Here is a 17539-nt window from a genome sequence, read left to right as displayed (position 1 = left end):
TGGACATACAGGCATACTTCAACTTTTTTCCTTGCAACAGAAACTTCTATTAAGTGGATCATTCACATATTTTTCAGTACATCTTTACACATTACTATAAATCCTAGTATGCTAGACTTCTACTTATTTCATATTTTCTGTACATTAAAACTTTTTCTTAATGAGAAAGGAACACCCTAATATCATTGGTAACATATTTTGTAATCGTAATGTAGGCTAGGGAACACCTGGGAAGTTTCTGTAGACAGTATTTTATCTATAATATTATAGGCCATCCTAACCTATTCTTTAGGTTCTGACACAGAAGGAGTTCCAAAATTCAACTATTTTAATTCTTAGCCAACATATAAATTTTCTCCACAACCCCCCCACCCTCAACATTGGTTATATGGCCTCTGCATGGAGAAAACTCAGCCCTTTTAAGAGTCCATTCCTTTATAAAAAATTATAATCATCAGGAATTTCTTTTTTATATTAGTTGAAACTTACACACCTGAAATTAGAGCCTATTAAAAACTTGGTCTTTTTCTCTAGAATCTAGAGATACATGATTCAGTATGGGAGCGAGCATTTTTCATATTCAATAAACATACTGAATAAATGTTTAAAAAGTTTTTGCTTAGCCTTCTGTGAAGATAACCTAATGGGTATGTGAAGGTTTTCCATCATGGGCCTATGTTGAAACGTTCTCTAGAAGTACTCACAAGACTCCGCATATCGTTATCCTCATGGCTAAGATGCTTTATAGTGTTGTAATAAGGATACACAACTGAACAGAAGTGAAAAGACACCTGCAGAGTCTGGAGGAACGCATGTGTAGATTTCCATGTGATTCTTTCTCCTATGAGAGGTCACACAGAGCATACATTCTCCCTAGTAACAAAAATGCAGCAACATGTGTGATGTTTCTGTCCAGGGATGCTCATTAAAGATGCAGTTCTCAAGGTGTTGACTGGGGGCTGGTCATGTGGGCATCCTTTGGTTTACTGGGGGCTGGCCATGTATGAAAATCTCAGACTCTACAAGGACAGCAGGTGTTTAGCATAAACCATATTGTTTGCACAGTCTAGGCACAGTGAATCTCCCTTGTCACTTGACTTTTGTTTGGGAACTTTAAGAGCCATGGGCCAACCTTGCCAGTGGACTCTTCCAATGATAGCTATCTCAAGCCTAGTTTGTAAACTCTTTTCTCCAAAGATAAGTAAATGCCGACATCTTTAAATTTCTAGATGAATAAGGTCAAGATATATGTGCAAGTGTGTACTTAATTTAGTAGGCATAAAAATACAATGTAAACATAAAGTGTTTAAAATAGTCATTAAACATTGCAATTTTCCATAGTCTTTTTCAACTGTCAGGTGAATAACAAACTATATTAATCACATTATTTAACAATGGAGGCACCCTATTTTTGCTGGCAAGGTATTTCCATCTTCACTCTCCTGTCCCCAGGAAAAAACACAAAGTTTTGATGTGTTGTGATAAGAGCAATACCATGACTTCTTCCTCCATTTCCCAATAAAAGCTCTGCCACAATCTCAATCCCCAGCCAGCTTCAACACAATGGCTTTCCTTCCTCCTTGGGCCTGTGTACTAGTTGGTTGCTTTTCTGTTTCTTTAGCAGGAGACTCCAGTCTCTCAGACCTGTATCCCCCTCTGTGGGAGGAGAGTCCTGGTCAGTTCAGTGACTACAGGGTGGAGAATGGAAAGTACATTATTGATCCCTGGGTATACCCTGAGAGAATGGGGATGTATAAAATCCTACTGAACAAGACAGCCATTGATTTTGAAAGATTTGCACCAGAAAATAAAGACAACATTTTGTGGGGATTGCCTCTGCAGCATGGCTGGCAATATAGTACAGGTAAGAATGAATCTTGTTTTCATTTTAAGGATATACCTTAAATATAACGTGTAGTAATTGGGAAACGGGACTCTATGTGGACCATACTATGTGTTTGAAAATTGATTCTTTTCTTTTCCTCTCATAACCATTATTTTTCTATTTATTCTCCTTCTCCTCCATAAATTCTTCTCCTATGTGTTGCCTGTTTTCACTAGAAACTGCAGTGAGGCTTACAATATAGTTGCCAAACACAAAAAGATTTCATACCTAATCTATTGAACATTACTGAACTCTTACTAAGTGTTAGACTCTGTTTTAAGGACTGGGATGAACAAAACAGTCAAAAGGATATGCATTAAAAACAGAAGGTGTTGTCAAATTAGTTTAAATTTCTTGAAGTCCTAATTTTGATTACCTATACATGGAGATGGGAGTAATACGCAAGGAGTGGTACCTTGTTCATGAGGATGTTTCTCTGCAAATGATTGATTCCTTTTAAACATAAAGTACATTCCAGTGTTTAGTTAGAAGATATGTTTGGGCCAAAGATTCATAGGTTAAAAGATAGTTTTGTTCTCGCTTATAGAAGCTCATGAAGGAGAAAGGTACCTCCTGCCCACTCCATACTGATAATCCCACCAAGAGGAAAATTTGTTCTGGTCTGATGGAAAAAATGTAGGGAGGAGATTAAGATTTCTCTGAGGTCTGAGCAGGAGTCACATGCAAGAGCTCCTGAGGTTGGCAAGTCATCCATTTTTGTCAGGGGATGTCTTGAGACTCAAACATATTACTATTTATCTGGCTTTCCTTGGAGTCAAAAAGACCATGGTCCAGGAGAAATCATTAGCATATGGTCCACGATGGGATGCATGCCAACCTCAGGTAACCTGGAGGCCTATGTTAGATGGATGCTGGAGGAGCTGGTAGATTAATGTTCTTCTTACTCTTTCATTACGTCCACAGGTTAGGGTCAAGCCTGAGTTTTTATACGTATCCAGCACTTTCTAAGAGTAGTGGGGGTAAGGGCGTAAATAAGTATTTCAGACAGTTTTCCTGCTATCAAAGACCATACAACACAATTGAAACTGGAAAGATAGCAGAAATTAAACAGAGAACAATAAATAAGTTTTGGATAAAAGCTAAAAGTGCAAAACAAGGGACAGAGTGAGTCAGCTGGAATAATCAGGAAAAATTGGATTTGAACTGAGGCTTGAAGTGTGGACAGAATTTCACTGGGGAAATCGAAACGAAATCTACTAGAGAATAAAAGAATGAACAAGAGTAGTGGTTCTCAGCCAAGTGGTTCTCTTGGCGCACATTGAAAATAACTGCCTAGTTTTAATAAAAACTAATGCGTAGGTCTACCACCAGAAATTTTATAATGGTTAAATAATGTGGGAAATTAAACTAAAGGACAGAGACTGGAAACAGCACGGCACAGGGATATGTGATTGAGTGTAGGGTGTGTGTGTGTGTGTGTGTTAAAGGGACAGGAAAAGGAAGGGAAGATTCAGAGAGAGGGGCTGAGGGGAGGGAGTTGTGGGGATCAATGAAAGAGGAACAGATCAAATTAAAGCAGAATATTTACTGATATTCAAGAATTAACATTATTGGCATATTGGGTAAATTAAGCTTAGAGTTTGGGTTTAAAGTTTCAGGAGATATAAAACTTCTTTAAGCTCTTGAACAAGTATGATTTTACAAAAAGATTTTTCATCAGGCTTTTTGGTTTAGGTGGATTAAAATAAGGTGTTGGTGTCACTGGGCCAAGCTCAGATACTCTGGAGATAATGCAGTTCTGACATGAGGAATCTGCATGAGTGAATGTCCATGGTGAAGGCTATAAAGATTCTTCAAAGGGAGAAATGACAGGACATGGATTCAGATTGGGTACAGAAGAAAAGAATGAGCTCAGGATGCTGAAATGAAAGAATGCAAAATATTATGCCTTTAACGGAAAAGACATATTCAACCTTGTGTGGATATCAAGACTAGTGCACAATTTCAGGCATGTTCAGTTGGAGATGAGAAGGGATTAAACAGGACATATGCTCAACTGGGTGTTCAGGGCTGAAGAATAATTGTTACCCACATTAAGGTGCTATTTGGAGGTGTCATACAGGCTGAACTCTTTGAGGGAGTAAGTGAAATCAAAAAGAGATGGAGTAACGGAAAGAGGAGTTGGAAGAACCCCCAAAAGAAATGAAAGAGTAGAAACAGAGGAGGAGTGTTTTACAGACTTATCTTTAACTCTAATTTAGCAGTCTGAGGAATAGTCAATTAGGCAAATTCACACTTCTAATACTCACACAGGTAAAATAGCATTAACAAATTCTTATCAATCATTGCTTTGAGAATGATCAGGTTAAAGAAAGCTGAGAGGTAAGGAATAACTAATTGAAAAAGAAAAGAACTGAAGATAGGAATGGAAGATGAGGGTAGCTAGCAAAAGGAAAGAATGACGATGGTGAAATTGTAGAGAAACAGAAGGAAAAGAAGGTGAGCACACAAGAGAAGGGGTAGAAACTAAAGCAGAAGATGCAACACATTGGTCAGCAGAGGCAAGAAGGCAAGGGAGCAGTAGGAAAAGTAAATGAGAACGAGTCCTTGACTTACTTATGTGGAAACTAGGGAAAAGAAGTGAGCAGGCATGGAGAGAGTAAGCTTGTAGGTGAGTAAGGTAAAAAATGAACAAAGCAAAACAAAACCAAACAAAGGGGACAGAAAGTATGACAGAGAATCATAAGGGTGAACAAAGGATAGGCAAGGGAGGTGGGAAAATCACACAAAAACATGAAAAATCAGAAAGGGAGATTGAGAAAATATCAATTGTCATTTGGTGAGGAAAAGGACTATATTCATTGGCAGAAACACTTTTCATGCTTTTTCTCACTTGATGCAACAACCTTATGATGCAGTTAATATTATTATCCCCATTTTATAGAAATGAAAACTGAGGTATAAGTGGTAAGTTATTTAGCAAAGGTCCAGCTAGTAAATGATGGGACAGGAGTGTGGTTTGACTCTAGGCCTCTTTCAAGGGGTTTGCATATTGCCTCCCTAATGTTGTAGAGGAGGAGAGAAGGAAGTAGAAAAAAGCATAATTACAAAAGCAGATAATATTCAAGACAGATAATTCAAAAGTAGAAAATAGTGGTGATGTTAGAGAAAGGAGAAAAAATTGGTTCAGAGATGGAAAATCAAGGATGAAGAGTGATGGGAAGATAAACACAGGTCATCAGAAGATAACTGTTTGTGCATCTTTGCAAACAAAGTGCACCTAGTTAAGTGACAATTATAACCAGTTTCAAAATGTGCCTAAGAAGTAATCTGTGCATCCTCTCTCTTCTAGACAGATTAGCTGATCCCAGCAAAAGGACGGACTGTGGCTATGAATCTGGAGATCGTTTGTTCATCTCTGTGGATAGTTGGTGGGCTGGTAGGTTCATTTAAATAGCGAAGTAGGTAATAACCATTCCCTAAAGAAAGTATTCAACCTAAAATCTTAGGGACAGGGACAAAACAAAAGCAGTGCTATTCCTTTGTATAAATGAATCTACTTCATCATGTATCTTGTAGCCTTTATGTCAGGTTCTAGGATTTAACAGCCACAGTGTCAATAATGATTCCTTCGGACATAGTAAGCTTTTCACAGAAGGACTGACACAAGGAACTGCAAAGGACAATGCACTGGCAGTTAGGTCAGAGGTCCCCCTAGTGACGAGGAGTCTCCAGGATGAGAAAGGATGAGAAATGAGAGAATAGGAAAATAATACTGTTTCTCATTTAACTTTTAAACCCATAAACATGCCACAGAAAAATCTACCACAAATCATTTTATCAATCAGTAATCTAAGGCTTCAGTCAAATATTTAATACTAAAGTCATCAAAAAATATTTTGTAATTCTTTAATTTTATTTTGAGTTTTCTAATGAAGTTAATTTATGTACAATTTCTTAGAGATATTTCCCAATACTCAGAAACAAGACCACATTAAATTTCACTTTCTCTGAGTGACACACACACATCGGTTCTTTTCAAAGTCATGGCCACAATCTGGAATTCAGGCTTCTTTACCACTAGGTTGACTTAGTAGTTTGGAGTATCAGCCTGCTACAGTGGGGCATGGAACTGCATTAAAAAGTGCATGCTTATGATGAAAAATATTCTGCGTCACCAGTGGGAACCTCTATAAGCTTTATAGCCAACCGTATTATAATGTCTAAATCTGTTGGAATAGGTTATACTTGGAGAAATAAAACTCTTAATTCATTGTCAGTTTAATTATCCAAAGATTCATTGTCAAAACTTATCCAACAATTTTGCTTTAAGAACCTAATAGAAGACAAGGACTTTGTGCTATCGTGTTGCACATTAGACTTGGTTAGATAAAATATAAAACATCTATACTATAACTGCATTAAAATATTTTAGAAAAAAAATCACATTTCGTGGTAAAACCTCTGTTAGAGGTGTTGTAGCATTCTGTGCACAAGTAGATGCCTTTCTTTCTTTTTTACCTAAGGCTTTAAAAAAATGAACATTACCAAATCTTTTAATACACCTTTTGTTTTAAAATATTATAGGCAACCACTTTAACCCACATTTATTTATGATTATAGGGTAATTAACAGAAACATGTTAAAGTTATGGATATGATCCTTAGGGAGATTTTCAGTTTTTTTACAGTGACTTTTTTTTCATATATGTCTGGATCTATGAGTTTTTGCTTAAAGATTTACAGATTACTTAAGGATATCCTCTAACACATTTATAAGTACTTGTGGTAATAATAAGTATTTTGTTCTTACAGATATAAATTACTTCCTAAGTGCAATACCCTTCCTTGCTGCGGTTGATTCTGGCATAATGGGGATATCATCAGACCAAGTCGTGCTTTTGCCACCACCCAAAGATCAGACAGAATTCTGTCTTAATGTTTCTAGTTGTCGGTCATCCTTCACTGGGGCAATGAGAACATGGAATGTCTTTTATCAGGTTCCTTTTTTAAGTTTTGTAATTTATTCTCTTAGGAGATGGTACAAGAATTTTTTTTTGGATAATGTTTTTTGTCTAGGTTTTTGTGAGTATTATATTTTTTCCCATGTATAAAAGTGTAAATATTTAGGCAAGCTATATTAATATTATTACATTGCAGCATGTCATTAACACCCTCTAAACCAATGCAGAATTAACAAAAAATCTATTTACTCATCTCACCCTAAATAAACAATACATGAATGTGAGAGTGCACAGGATATCTTACTGAATGAAGAGATTAATCTTGTTAATTGAAACTTCTTGTCAACTGAGGGATAAATCTTGAGAGAGATATGATTATAAAATTCATTTTAGAACAGTCGATTAACTTATTTCAACTGAATTAATAAATCACCACTAATAGAACTAATCAATTATTTGGCCATCAAAACCAAATATTCAATGACCCAAATAGAATACATTTGTTAAGTATAGGCATAGACCAAGATCAATGCTGGAAAGATTGGTAGATTATTAGTTTATTATTTTAGATATGATTAAATTAAATATTCTAATAATTGTCCCCTTTCCTTAATCTTTTGTGGTAACTTCAACTATGGTAGCAGAAAGACAAAAGACAAAAAAAAAATAAAGTCCTCCTGGCCAGTATAAAATATTGACTGTTTGGAAAATACTTGTTCATTTCTTATAAATGCATTCAATATCAGTACTGCTACTAATTATTATAGTCTTTACAGAGCATTAGTCACTAACAGCTTACACAAATTAATTCTCAGAAACAAAATTCTCCTTTCAGGTAGAATATTGCTAAGTTGTAAATGTGAACAAGATTAAACTGTAGAGAGAGGAACTGTGATATCCCTCAAATATGAATCAATTTCTCCTCTTTATGACAGCGTTTGCAGTCATCTTCTCAGAGCTTTTCTAAACTGTTGAAGTACTGATGGGCTGCACATGTCTCATCTTTAGACGATGCTGATGGACTTTTTGAAGATAAGTAAGAATGGATCCCAAATCATTTCTTTTTTTTTTTTTTTAAAGATTTTATTATTTCCTTTTTCTCCCCAAAGCACCCCGGTACATAGTTGTATATTCTTCGTTGTGGGTTCTTCTAGTTGTGGCATGTGGGACGCTGCCTCAGCGTGGTCTGATGAGCAGTGCCATGTCCGCGCCCAGGATTCCAACCAACGAAACACTGGGCTGCCTGCAGCAGAGCGCGCGAACTTAACCACTCGGCCACGGGGCCAGCCCTCAAATCATTTCTATTTAACATGGCAAATGACTTTTAGTCTTATTTATGCCTTTTCATTTTTCTTCTAAAGTGACTGTCAATTTTCCTATTAAATAATATATCTAATCATTGAGGATTTTAATGATGAGGTGTAAATATTTTCTTGTGATCAGGCTTAAAGTGCTTTATGAAGACAGGGCAAAAATTTGAGAAAAAACATCTTGCACCAACCACCCAACTAACCAGCTAACCAACAAGTAAAACATAAACCAGTTCCTCTCTATTAAAAAAAGAGAGAAAATACATTATCTTCATTGTTTTGGTCACAGACACATAATATGGTAGCTATATACTTGGGGAAAAATCAGCTAGCATCAGGATTAGAATGCAAAATAGCCTAGAAGATTATCAAGTCACTCCACTTGTACACCTAGAAGTATAATACACTTAGCTGTGAAAATATAAGAAGGATTTGTGTTTAGATGTGAATGACACTGTGTGTTAGTCAGGTTTCTCCAGAGAAATAGAGCCAATAGGAGATAGATAGATAGATGGATGGATTTATTATAAGGAATTGGCTCCTATGACTATGGAGGCTGCAAGTCAATAATCTACAGAGCTGATGTCCTGTTCAAGTTCAAAGCCCAGCAGCTGCTGTAGAACCAGGAAGAGCCTATATCCCAGGTTTTTGTTTTTTTTTTAAGATGTGTTCTTTTTTCTTTGGTGAGGAAATTTGGCCCTGAGTTAACAGCTGTTGCCAATCTTCCTCTTTTTGCTTGAGGAAGATTGCCACTGAGCTAACATCTGTGTCAATCTTCCTCTATTTCTATGTGGGATGCTGCCACAGCAAGCCACCATGGCTTGGTGAGCAATGTGTAGGTGCACAGCTGTGATCTCAACCCGTGAACCCCAGGCCGATGAAGTGGAGCATGCAAACTCAACCACTACACCACTGAGCTGACCATACATCCCAGTTTGAAGGCCATCAGCTAGAAGAATTCTCTCTTACTCAGGGCAAGATTAGCTTTTTGTTCTACTCAGGTCTTCAACTGATTGAATGAGGTCCATCCACATTATGAAGGGCAAACTGCTTTACTCAGTCTACTGATTTAAATGTTAATCTCTTCCAAAAACACCCTACAGAGACACCACAAACAATGTTTGACCAAATATCTGGGCATCCTATGGTCTAGTCAAGTTGGCACATAATATCAACCATCACAGACCCTATCCAAGGGGTGGAGTCAACCACGTAGAGTGAGGTATGGGGTAGAAATCTGGGTACGGTGAAAAACAGGAACAAAAAAATTAGGGCTCATTGGTATTGTACAAGTAAATTTGTAAATTCAGCAGAAATGTTTGAGTATCTCATATTTCATTGGTTGTTGTTTCTCCAACTGACTCCACCATCCAGTAAGGTAAATAAATCACCTGATTAGCAGATTCTCAGTATGTTTCCTCCTCTACCTATTGGTATGGCTTCTACAATTAGGTATTAACATGGGCAATGGAGGAGTTCTTTCTCTTAGCAGTGCCAGTGATATGATTTGGGTCAGCAGCCATCGCAACAGTTGTAACTCAACTGCTCTTTCTAGTCTGATGACAGGAAACAGGAATGAGATTATCAGATGAGGCTTTCAAACTGGGATTGTCAACCTCAAGATTTGACGGGTAGCAAACCATCTTCCTAGATTGCTTTTTTCTTTTACAGGTTTTTCAGGTTCATATACAAAAGTAAATCACAGGAAATTGCAATTTTCTGTATATGAAACATGAGTACTTTAGTTAAGGAGATTGAAGAATTTTTTTCTTAAAGATATGTTTCCTTTTCCTTGTGAACTTAGACTTTTAAGTGTATTGTATTTGTTCCTATTTATATAACGAAACTGCTTTTGAAAGAAATATGTTTTTAACAGGCCAAATTTATTTAAAAATTTCTCCAAAATACAAACCATATGAATTTTTTATTGAATAAGTTTAAATCTATGTATGACTATTTTGATCACAAACATATAAATTTTTTAAAAATCAATTTTCTGATATTACTAGAAGCACTTTCCTTACTAATTATAACAACACCTGTTTTTTATTAACTTTATTTTATTTTGTGAAATTCTATCTTTCTAATTTGACCTTTCACTTAGGTGTCAATGAATGACCCTCTTAAGTGAATTTTTTAAATAGCCACCATTTCTTAAGTACGATAAGTAAAAGAAATTTCATTAAGTATTTTAATATAATATCTCACTTCAAAATAACTCCTTTTCACAGATCATGAATATGCAACTGAGCTATTTAGTAACTTGCTAAAAATCTTATAGTTAGTGAATGGCAGGGCTAGTATATAAAAACCCTGTGACTCCATAGCCCATCCTCCTATCTTGTATGTTGTATTGCCTGCAGTGTGTGTGGCCTGCAAACTAGTTTTCAGAGATCAATATCTACCAAGATTCTTCTTCCTTTCTTAAAAGATATTAAAACTTATTAAACAATAAAAAATATGCTTCCACTTTTTGGGGCTGGCCCAGTGGCCTGTTGGTTCAATTTGGTGCACTCCACTTTGGCAGCCTGGGTTCAGTTCTCAGGTGCGAACCTACACTACTTGTCAGTGGCCACGCTGTGGCAGCAACCCACCTACAAAGCAGAGGAAGACTGGCAACAGATGTTAGCTCAGGGTGAATCTTCCTCCTCAGAAAAAAAAAATGTCCTTCCACTTTTCACTGTATAATGAAGCAGAAACAAATGAGGCAGAAATAAAAGATAAGATTCACTTCCTTTTATGAAGAATCTTTCACTGGAGGAGAAATGAGCCACAGATGCAATCACTTAACTGAACAAAATGCCCATTCACGTCTCTTCTCCCACCCTCTCACTGGAGAGTGTGAGCAGGACATCCTCGCCCTAGGAGTCCAGAGCTGTGGATAGACAGTCCTAGAGTCTTCCTGAAGATGCTGGTATTTCTACTTCAGGAACTCTTCAGAAGTTCTTTCTTTCTTCCATCCTTCCTTCCTTCTTTTCCTTCCTTCCTTCTTTCCTTCATCTTTTTTTTTATATACTGAATTCAGGTGTACTTTCTTATTTTTTATTTCGGATTATTTTTAGTTTGTATATTATCTATTTCTTATAAGTCAACTCTTTAAATCATTTTTAAAGAGTCAAATGGTTCTATGAGATTTTTGCCATCCCTCCCACCAAAAATAAATAAAACAGCTGTATCTAAAGAGAATGCCATATGACCCCTTGTTCCTGGTTACTTTGATATTAGCTACTGTATTTCTAAAATAGATTCCTATAGCACATTGATTTTCAGCTTTAGGTACTATCCTTTGTATCACTACTGTATAAAATTGCTATTTAGCTCACCTCACCCCAACCTCACACATTCTTCCCACCTCTTGTTTTCTCTGTGTAGTTGTTTAGTGATTTTGTTAGGTCAATATTCAATGCTTACATTATTTTAATTATTATCACTATTCACATCTTGGGTATGTGCAAACTGATTGCTTTCACTTTTGCTCATCCCTTATTCCTCTTAGAGGTAATCGTTGTTCTGCATTTTGTGTTTGCTTTCCGTAGCACATAACACTAATTATGTCAATTCTTTGGTGAACCGGGAAAGTTTCCTCTCAAGATGTTCAAAAGCATCAAGAATGGTATCAATTTCTTCTGGAGAGATTTCTTTAAGAGCTGTTGACTTGTTCTAAATTGCCCCTGGTAGTCAGGTCTCTACTACCCCCCTGAGGATTTCCTTTGCCTCTTTTTTTGTGTTGAATCACTTATTTCTAGTAACCCATCAATTTCCATTTCATGGATTACTTTGTTAGGACTCACATGCCAATGGATTTAGAACAGTTGTAAGAGAAAAAGATTTGTAGGTAATTTGCATATCTTAAAATATCTTTATTTCATCATAATTTTTGGCTGAGGCTTTGGGGGGGGGTGAGTATAAAAATCTACACTGGTAATAGTTAAGATGTTTGAAGGCATATCTCCAGTAAGTATTACCTTCACTTTTGCTGCTGAGAAGTCTAAAACCAGTCTAATTCCTGATCTTTTGTGTGTAACCCATTTCTCATTCTTTTTCTGTTTTTTTGTTTCAGTCTGTTATTTTGTTTTGGTATCTCTTATCCATGGTAGAGGTTTTCCTCAGGTATTTGGTAATACCCAGATGTCTACTCATATTTAAAGTGGATCACTTAGTAGTTCTGAGTGTGTGAATGGAGCTTTTTTGCTACGAACACTCCCTTAGGATAATCTTGCTGGAGTGTTTAACTGGAGATGCTAAGTATTAACAACTGTGTCTTTTCTCTTGAGTCTCGCAGTTCTCCAAAGGAGACACTTTGGTCACCTGCTTCAAAAGTGAAGGCCCAGCTGCTGGTATTCTTTAAGCCCAAAGAGGGAAGGAAGGAGGGAGAGGAATGGGGGATCTTAGTATTCAGTGTATTGTATTCACTTATACTCCCTGTTTCAATATGATGTTCCTGCCTTCAACTATGACTAGATTACCTGGGTTAGGGACATTCTGCTCTACCTTTTTGAGTGTGAGAAGTGGTAGTTATCCACTATGTGGAGTCCAGGAGTGAATCTTTGTATATGACTGCTTCTTGCATATGACATACTTTCAAACCATCATCTTGATTTTATCAACTTCCCTTCATCCAAAGGGTTCCACTCAGTCTTGATTTTGGAGATTTTTGACAAATTACATTAGCATTATTTCTCAGTTTCCCTCTCTTGTTGCTTAGGATTCAGTTTTATGACTATTTTAAATCTTCTTTAATTTGTTCTATTTGATTTCCAGCTTCTAAAATTTTGTTATTCCAGATTCCCCTCCTGTTCTTCCAATCCTCTGAATTTATTCATTACTACTATCATTTTAATGGGGATTTTGCAGCTTGTAGCAAAGTTTATGCATTTATAAAAATAAAAGTTTTTACTCAAAAATCCTGCTGTTTCTTTAATTGAGATAATTTGTTCTTTATTTAATTGAGATATTTTCCTTCTGTTGTTTCTTTCAATAGGTTATTTCCATGTGGTCTGTTTATATTATAGATAAATTTATAAATTGATTCACTATTAGCTGAGTTTAAGAAGAAAAGTTTTCTATCAATTCATCTCACTAGAAACTTTGAAAATAGGATCCCAGCCACATAGAATTCTTCTGACACCTTACACTGATGGAAGGTGAATCTTTTAAGGATTATTAAGATGGAGGATTTCAAATGCCTGTTTATGTTCCTTCTGATATGTCCAGTTCTAAAATTCATTTGAGAGGCTCTAGGCTATCGATTGTTCCTTGAAATAAAGTAATGATGTAGAAGTTAAGATCTTGTGCTTTGGGGTCAAACAAATTTGATTCTATTTGACCTGAGCATCCAAACAGGGATAAAATCAGTTTTCTCATCTTTAAACCTGTAATAACAATAGTACCTACTACATCTGGTAATTTGGGGGATTAATTGAGAAATCCATGCATCATGCTTAACACAACCTGGTACATGAGAAGTGTTCCATATAAAGTGACTGCTCTCATCACGACAAGAGGCGGTACAGGGCAGTTGTAAAGAACATCTGGCTTTAAAGCCAGATGGCCAAGGTTTAAATCCTGGTTCTGCAATTAATTAAGTGTGTGGCCCCACATTTCCTCGAGGTTTTTCTCTTGAGAATGTGAGGCACAATCAACAATCACTAGATCTCAGTGTCATATGACAGTAAGCATTTATTGCTCATATGTCAGAGGTCTAGCTGGCGAGTTCTGATCTTTTCTGGGCTCATCTCATGTTGGCTGATTTTGATTGGTCACGCAGGGATCAGTGGGGAAGCTCAGCTCTGCTCCACTTGTCTCTTCTTCTCTGTTAGGCAAGCCTGGGTGTTTACCACAGTGATGACAGAATGAGAAGAGGGAGAAACCAAATTGTGAAAATGCATTTCTAGCTAATGCTGTGTCAAGTCTGTTAATATCCTATTGACCAAATCAAATGAGATAGCTAAGCCAGGAGCAGGAAATTATACGTATTCCCCTCTTCCCTTTACCCACTGTAGCAGAGAAATTACCATCAAATTACATGTCAAAAACCAGGGACGTAGAGAGTACTGAAAAATTTGGTCCACGTTTGCAATCCAGACTATAGTCTGAGGAACTTCCTTAAATCCCATGTGTTACTTTCTTTAAGTAAAAAAATACACAAAAGGTTATTTATCTTCGTAAGTCAATACTGAAGTAGTATTGACAATACTGTAGTCTATAAATACTTAATTAAAATTCTGTGGTCCTGGATCCTATGATTGGCTGGTGCATGTATATCTATGTTTTAAACTAAAATGAGCCTTTTAAGGTGTGTTATCTTTTTACTTGACTACTTCTTAACTGACTTATTAGATGAATCATCCAATAACACACCCAATTGAATCATTTCAAAGACTTCCATTGAATTTCACTCCTGCTCATATGCCTTCTGTGTCTCAAACTGGTGCCCTCATCTCTTTCCTCCTCGAACTAGTGTTGCTGACTCCCTTGCAATTTGTTTAATCCACTGTTGCTAGGGCTTTGTGGCCATTGCTCAAAATCCTCATGAATTCACATTTCCTTGTATCCTTACTTCACAGTCAGCTGGGATGAGACTAAAGATAATCAAATGTGAATACAAACCAAACTCTTCTCTCAAGGGTCCACTGTACCCACTCTTCGACTTATGGCTATTGGAGGCAGAAAGATGCCCACGAGCCTGGGAGCCACACACAGCAGGTTTTCTCCTCTGGTTGTGTTATAGTTTACTTAACATTGACAAACATAATACAAGTATTTTCTGTTTTATGATCCCTACATATGTGCTATGGAAACAGAGAAATCAGAAAATAACGTAATTTCTAGAAATTTGAATATAATCTAAAGAGAAAATAAACTTTTAAATATATGAATGATATAGTGCTTTGGGAATATAGAAGAGGAAGACATAGTTAATTCCACCTCAGGTGGGCTGGAAAATCTTGTGAAGGAGGTGACAGCTATGTGAGACTTGAAAGGGAATGTAGCTGGTGAACAAAGCAGGGAATAACAATGCTTCAGGGGGAACAGTCTTTTCAAAAACTTCAAGTTGTTGGAGCTGACCCTGTGGCCTAGTGGTTAAGTTCAGCACACTCTGCTTCAGCAGCCTGGGTTCGTTTCCTGAGTGTGGACCCATACTACTCATCGGTGGCCATGCTGTGGCAGCAACCCACATACAAAAATAGCGGAAGATTGACATGGATGTTACCTCAAGGTGAATCTTCCTCAAGCAAAAAGAGGAAGATTGGCAACAGATGTTAGCTCAGGGCAAATCTTCCCAAGCAAAAGAAAACCCCCCAAAAACCCCTGCAAGTTGTTCAGCATGCTTAGACAGTGGATGGGTACAGGAGCTGTAAATTATGTAGTTATAAAACTATTTACTACACCCTTAATCTTTCTACTGTAATAATTTGTTCTCCAAATAGATGAGAGTATTTGGCTTCCTGGCAGCCTTCCTCCTGTAGAAAAAATTCACGTATTTAGAAAATCAGACAAGAAATCAGATATCTATGTTTCTAGGATGCTCAATGCTTTAGGAACCTCTGACTTCAGTAAGTCAACAGTTTTACAAAAGATGTTATAGTCTAGCAAAAATTTTGTCTCGGAAACTTTGATTTTTATCTGTACATTTCTAAAGAGTATTACTTAGTCATGGTCTAACATCCAGTTATTATATGCTATTCAAGTATAAGGTGTCTGGGTAAAAGAGATAAAAACTCAAAATAAAATGCAAGCAACTTACGAGATGGTTCTTTCTAAATTTAAAATTTTAATTACCCATATCCATATTCTCAAAGGTAGGAGCTCAAGCTATCACATTTTAAAACTAAGAACAGCATTCTTAGTCTGTTGGCAGATGATGATCTTTTCTAGAGAGCAGTGAGGCTGAAATTCTGAGTGGACTAATTATAATTGTACATGTTTCCACTTGTTTTTTAGGTTAGAATATTATTCTAAACCGGAAGCAGAGTTTGGAAGAAGTTGGGCTGTGGCCGTCGACTATATAGCTGCATCTCGCTTTCCTATAACCTTGACTAAAGTGTATCAATTCCAGGAGGGCCTGCCACCACGACTTCTTGTTAGTGGGGATAAAGCCCCGTTCATCAGAGACTTTACTGACTTACAGAACGTAGTCCTGTTTGGTAGAAATCTTCTTTACAAAATAAGTGAGTCTACAGGTAAGCCTTATAAACAATATCTTAAAGAAAATCAGTATTATATTCAATAGACAAAGGAAAATATAATGATACCAGAGATGTATATCGTCACAACACACACTCTCAAAGAAAGCCATGATTTCCTATGGGCATCCATCCTATACATTTTGCTCCTTCCACTCATGGCTTGTCCTTTCTCATGAGTCCTTATTGACCCATGAATCCACCAGACTACCTCAAATCCACTTTTTTCATCAGCAAACTCAGCTATAGTCTTTTGTTGTTGTTCTTGTAGTGTCCTTTTTTTTTCCACCTTAATATCACTTATACATTTAGAACAAATATAGGAATCTCAAAAGAAAACCTGCCATGATTAATGGGAAATCTAGCAAATTAACTTACGTAAGCTTCCTACATCCAGCCTTACTAGTCATGGAAGAAGTATTCTGCTCCAGAACCTCAACTGTGAGATTTCCCGACAGAGTGAAAAACAGAAGGAATCTATAATTGCAAATTTGAGTGACCACATCATCCCAATTTTCCAGATATCCTCTTATGCGGTGAATCAAAGTTAAACTATGATTAACATATTTGTATTTCTAAAACCCAAAAGATGAAGCTGAAAGATATAAAAGCTAAGTAAACATAAGTAAATTAAATTTACGGTTTAGAAATCTTATTGGCATTAGTTAGAATAACAAATAAACCCAAACATTTTAGAGGCTTCATGCAATTGAAGTTTCCTCTTGCTCCAGTTCTGGGGCAGTGTTCTCAGTCAGTGGGAGTGTTCCTTCACACAGTGAGTAGCAGACTGAAGATCCTTCCATTTGTGGTCCTTCCAGGCCCTGACCTCTATATTATCTACATCTCACCAGCAGAAATATAGCATTTGGAGAAGGCCTGGACATTTCTATCATTTTATCTCATACTCTATTGGTATGAAATAGTCACGTTGTTTCATGTCTGGATGCAAGGGGCTAGGGAATCCAGCTGTTGCCTGAGAACCACTTTTGCGTGACAAATTTACACTGCGAAAGGAGAAGCATGAATTTCGGTAGTCACCTAGCCATATCTGCCAAATTATGACATAGTATAATTGCATTCTAGGCCTGGACTGTATAAGCTGGCTCTTTCCTGTTAGGATGAAAACATGAGGCACTGCATGCAGAGTTAGAAGCTGTTTCCTTGAAAGCTTGGAAGTGCCATACTACAATATTTTATTATGATATCCAATCTTACTGGAATTTAGCTTTGGATT

At 36.8% G+C, this 17539-nt stretch overlaps 1 protein-coding gene across 1 annotated transcript; it reads left to right on the top strand.

Moving 5' to 3' along the window:
• Positions 1-1563: 1563 nt before the first annotated feature.
• On the top strand, positions 1564-17167 carry LOC124246672 (protein LEG1 homolog). The gene is given in 6 exon segments (XM_046675085.1): positions 1564-1864; positions 5199-5285; positions 6661-6845; positions 7745-7845; positions 16064-16302; positions 17037-17167. Coding segments are annotated over 6 exon segments (1044 nt in total).
• Positions 17168-17539: the final 372 nt, after the last annotated feature.

Source organism: Equus quagga, chromosome 11 (genome assembly GCF_021613505.1).
Source record: "Equus quagga isolate Etosha38 chromosome 11, UCLA_HA_Equagga_1.0, whole genome shotgun sequence".
NCBI classification, from domain to species: Eukaryota; Metazoa; Chordata; class Mammalia; order Perissodactyla; family Equidae; genus Equus; species Equus quagga.
The sequence above is the reverse complement of the archived record's forward strand: the minus strand, read 5'-3'. Positions and strand labels throughout refer to the sequence as shown.